The 5,000-nt window shown below is 36.3% G+C and overlaps 1 protein-coding gene across 7 annotated transcripts in view; it reads left to right on the forward strand.

Annotated features, from left to right (window-relative positions):
• LOC137999541 (uncharacterized) overlaps positions 1 to 5,000 on the forward strand; it is a 64,345-nt gene that overhangs the window by 53,039 nt on the left and 6,306 nt on the right. For all 7 annotated transcript variants that reach the window (XM_068845335.1, XM_068845339.1, XM_068845337.1 and 4 more), the window contains 4 exons: positions 50 to 165; positions 818 to 909; positions 1,379 to 1,452; positions 1,568 to 1,705. In XM_068845335.1, coding sequence (XP_068701436.1) covers positions 50 to 165; positions 818 to 909; positions 1,379 to 1,452; positions 1,568 to 1,705 — 420 coding nt within the window. The remainder of the gene's footprint in view (positions 1 to 49; positions 166 to 817; positions 910 to 1,378; positions 1,453 to 1,567; positions 1,706 to 5,000) is intronic.

Genomic DNA, 5,000 nt, shown 5'->3' on the forward strand with positions numbered 1-5,000 from the left:
ACCGTAGGGAACTGTTTTGATAATTACAATACATGTGTTTTCTTCTTAGGCATTGGATGCAGCCATACAGGAGTTGATGAATGAAGTAAACCGACAGATCTCTGAAAAGCAAATCCCACTGCAGCCTCCTACATCAACAAAGTTAGAACTACATGCACAAACTGAGTAAGTCAAAGTGCTTTTTTAAGAATAATACTTAACATGTTTTTTTAATTGTGTGTTAAATGTACATCTCTAAACATTTGTGGAATTTAGTTGACTTGAAAGTATGTGATGAGTATTATCTTAATTATAAGTTGATCAATTTTAGGGGTGCAGGGATGGCGCAATGGAGAGCACTTACCTCCCACCAATGTGGCACGGGTTCAATTCCCAGACTCAGCATCATATGTGGGCTGAGTTTGTTGGTTCTCTACTGCACCGAGAGGTTTTCTCCAGGTTCTTCAGTTTCCCCTCTCCTCACAAACCAACATTTTTGACTTGATTTGCATTAATTGTCAATTTCAGTTCACCATGTCCCCAACTGGTGCTCGAGGGTTAGAACAACGAGACACTTATTATAAATAAAGTTTCTTTTCTTTTTCCTTTCCTTTTGCTGAATACTCAATGAGCTGCAAAAAAGCCAAAATCTTGCTGAATGTCAAAAGTTAACATCATTCATTGCACTTGAAAATGACACAAAAGGATTGCAAGATTGCTCAAGAAATAATGTGTAGTATCTGAAGTAAATCAAGTAATTTAAACATGTTTGCTGAATGTCCTATGGGAAATAAAATATTATTTATGGAAAAATTACTCATCATGAAATTTCAAATAGGGAAGGAGAAGAGCTCTTTCAGTTCCTGTTTCTGGAAACAGAAATAAAGAATTCTTGGGAAGCGTACTTTGAAGATGCAAAACAAAAGCTTGGTAAGCATCTTCTTTGCAAAGGATGTTTGTCTTTTCTTTGTGTAACAGTTTATAAATTCTAGAAATTGGAGATTATTTTTAGCAGCACTTTGCTAGTTAGATTGTACATTTGTTTTTGTACAATATTAATTGTATTTTTTAAATATTCTTAAATTTAAGATAAATTTAAGGGCGGCATAAAGTTCGGCGGGTCTAATCTGCAGGTCGCAGGTCACTGGTTGCAGGTCATTGTTTCACCAATACAGAAAGTATCCTAAACATTCTTAAAAGCTAACCTTAGGCCTAAAAACTTTTGTTTAGGCCTAATTAGGCCTAAGGTTAGCTTTTAAGAATGTTTAGGATACTTTCTGTATTGGTGAAACAATGACCAGCAACCAGTGACCTGCGACCTGCAGATTAGACCCACCGCATAAAGTTAAGCTACATGCTTTTTCATCTTGGTAATATCTAGCATTATGTTCATCCTTAGCTTATGCAAAAGATACATTTCCTCCTGAATTTCAAAACTGTATTCCTATTAACAAGACAAGAAGTGGGATGCAGGTATGAATAATGATTACTGGTGCTTGCATTAAAATTCATTGTTTCTGAGTAAAAGTTAACTTAAATGTTACGGTAAATACAGAAGTTCACAGCCACCTTATTTTGGTTATTCTAGTTCACTTGTGCTTCCCCTTGCCAAGTACCGCACATGCTTGATCGAGGAAATCATTGTGGGTCAGGAGATGTGTGGGTTTGCAACAGTGATGGTTATGTTGGACAAGTGTGCATCCTCAGAATGGGTTCACAGATACAGGTAAGAAAACTACGATGTTAAGGACGGTGCCTACTATTGTTATTGAGCATACGTTCTGCGCATCTCGAGATACTCTGATTTCCTATTGGTGATGCTTACTAATACAGGGGATATTAAAATTATGCAGAGAAAGTAGATCTTAGTACACTGTAAGTACTATTGGTATCCAAAAAGAAAATTGGGGGCAATTTTTAAAGATAATTAAGCTTCAACTTGAGAAAGAATGCCATACATGGCTTTGTCTTTTAAAGTTTTTTACAAATATTGTTCATGGATTATCTTTGAAAAATGCATGTTCCCCCCCCACCCCCCCCAAAAAAAAATATATATATTACTTTTTTGATTTCAATAGCACTTTTTAGATCTACATTTCTCGCATGATCATAAAACGGGGCGAAAATACCTTTGAATCAGTAAGCAGTCCTTAACAAGGGTGTAGTCTGTACCAGGAGTCCATTGCCCTGAGCCTCCATTTTCTACATTAGCCCTCTGAGTCAAAACCCTGTCCCGTACTTTTAATTTTTAGAAGCACATCCAAGGAAATTTTTGCTTATGTTTTCACAACAGCCACTCATAAGAGACTTATGGTCGGCCATTGATTATGTCACATTGCAGCACTTTCAAATTGATATAGCAGTTCAAAAAATAAAAAGATATGGGAGATGGTTGACTCAAAGGTATAATATGTATGGAGGCTCTGGGTAATGTTTTCCGGCGTGTACATTACATGTATTTACGAAATAATGAATTTCATTCATGAATTTCGGCCATCCCAATAAAATGTTTCTTTTCCTATCGCCCTGTCTCTTGTGATGGTGGATTGGTCGATCAGGTAAAAAAAAAAAAAAGAAGAGAAGAATGAACATCTATGAGATATATACGGGTATTCAAGATGACACGACTATCAGATGTCTAAAACAGCCTTATAAAAACATAGTATCTATGTTAATTAAAGACAAGGACATCACTTCATACCAATTGTTGTTAAGAAAACAAGATCATGTGCTTGTAAATTAAAGTACTTGCTTCTTTGACTAGTCAATCTGGAATTTTTTTTTTTACTTCTCGAAAAAAAAAAATGGGTCGGCCGGGCAATGGGAAGCGAAACATTTTATTGGGATGGCCTTACATAAAGCTTCTTGTGTTTGATGATGAACATAAATATTTTAAGAGCTTGTATGGAGAAAAAGTATGAAGAATTTAAACAAGAAAAGCCGCTTTCCTTGTTTCATTTCTGAGTTGTGTGTGTGGGAGGGGTAGAATAGCGCCATTTTTAAAAGCACGCTCCCATATACCACATTTCAAGAGCAAAATTGATTATCTTGTTTAGACGACTTCATGTTGTCATTGTCCAAATGAGTTTTAATTTGAGGTTTAAAAGAACCTGCCTTTATTTTTTTTCAATTTAGGAAAAAAAGTGGCCGGCTTCTCTGATTGAAGTAGCCGACACTCTTCGTTGGCTGTCAGTACTTACTGAAATCACTGAGAAACAGTAAACAAGAACCTCAGAAATGAAACAAGAAGAGAAGATCTTTATTTAAAACTCACTCATATTTTTCGCCTTGAAAGAGAATTATTTTGCTTCATACAAGTCCAAGTAATATTTGTGCTCCTCTGCTTGGGGTACACATTCAGTATTTATCTTCAGCTAGCTACAGCACAGGCCACCCAGACTCGGAGGGTAAAAAAATTATAAGGATTTGTATGGGAGTCTTGATAACAAACTCAAAACGATATGTACACGCAAAACAAAAGTTGTAAATAAAAAAGCCGTACTTTATTGTCCTGGTGACTTTCTCGCTTCTTGTGTGGTTATTTGCTTGATTGAATGCGATTCAAGCAACTTCTCAACTTCCTGGGTTTTTATGTACGAGTGACAACCCGTGAAGTTGAGATGTCGCTTAAATTGCATTCAATCAGGCAAATAATCACACAAGAAGCGAGAAGTAAAGTACGGCTTTTTATTGACAACTTTTGGGTGCAAATATCCTTTTGAGTTTGATATCGGGACTCCCATACAAATCCTCATATATATTTTTTACCCTCCGAGTCTGGGCTGCACGTGGCAACAGTAGCTACAGTAAACAACCGCAAATAAGAACACTTTTTTCAGTTTTAAGGCTGATCGTGTTCATATTTGAGGGGTGCTTAGTGAGAAATCAGCCTGAAAGTGTTCTTAAAATGTTCTTAAAATTGGTTTCAGAAATACTTCGAATTATATATTACTAGAAGTTTAATTAACATACAATGCTGTTTTGTAATAGATTTTATAGTTTGTAATGGTCCTGAACACCATAGTACTTTGATATAAGTTACTTTATTGTATTGTTTCCTTATCCTAATACCCTTTCCCTTTGTATTAGGAACATGTTTGATTTATCAGGCTGAATTTGTTCTTATTTATATGGTGCTTTATTGGCCAAATTTCAGCCTGATGTTCTTAATCCACTTGTTCTTATATGCGGGTGTTTCCTGTATCTCATTTTTACTGGGTTGCCTTATAAGGCAAACCCAGTCGAGGTCTACGTTTAGTTTGTTTGTTTTCTTTTTTTTTTTTTTTTTCGTTTTTTTTTTTTTTTTTTTTTCCGTGTCGGTAAAAGTCTTGCCTGTCACTCCCCTGGTAAGTAGTGTCTTTGCGTATAGAGCCTTCTGCGCGTATTTTCTTAGGATCGAGAGGGTAGTGGAACTGCGTAGATTTCTCTTGTGGATACAGTAGAATCATTAACTTAGCCTGCAATGGCGTCGAAAGTCATGCAACGCGAATGGCGTTTTAGTGGATCCTTAAACAAAATATACCCTTATGGAGCTCAATAATGGAAAGTCAGTTGGATAAACTAGGCATGAATCTCAAAAGCGACGAGTACTGGACTTCGACAACAATCTATCGCCCGTCGAGACGAAATCAAAGTGAGCAGTATTTACCTGAAGTACATGGTAATTTGACACAATTGAGTTTCTTGTCTTCACGCACGCAATCAAATAGGAAGAGGTTTTCGCCTCTAAGAGCAAATATGTTGTTTGTTTCAATAAAATTTTCGCTGGAAAAGGATTCTGTGGTATTTTCTGCCTTTGTGAATTATAATATCATGTTGTGTATTGAATTTTCGAGCTTAAGGTTCAAATGTGATATGGGAGAAGTTTTTTAGTATTGCTCTGTAGGCAGGAAGGGTTCACCGGCCTGTTGGAAGCGTGCTTGAGTTTCAACAAAATGAGCCCCAAAATCAGTGAAAACTTGTGACGCAGATGAATAATAAAGTAGCTGCTATTTCCAAAATGATGGAATTACCTGGTGATA

The sequence above is a fragment of the Montipora foliosa genome, chromosome 4, assembly GCF_036669935.1.
Source record: "Montipora foliosa isolate CH-2021 chromosome 4, ASM3666993v2, whole genome shotgun sequence".
Taxonomy (NCBI): domain Eukaryota; kingdom Metazoa; phylum Cnidaria; class Anthozoa; order Scleractinia; family Acroporidae; genus Montipora; species Montipora foliosa.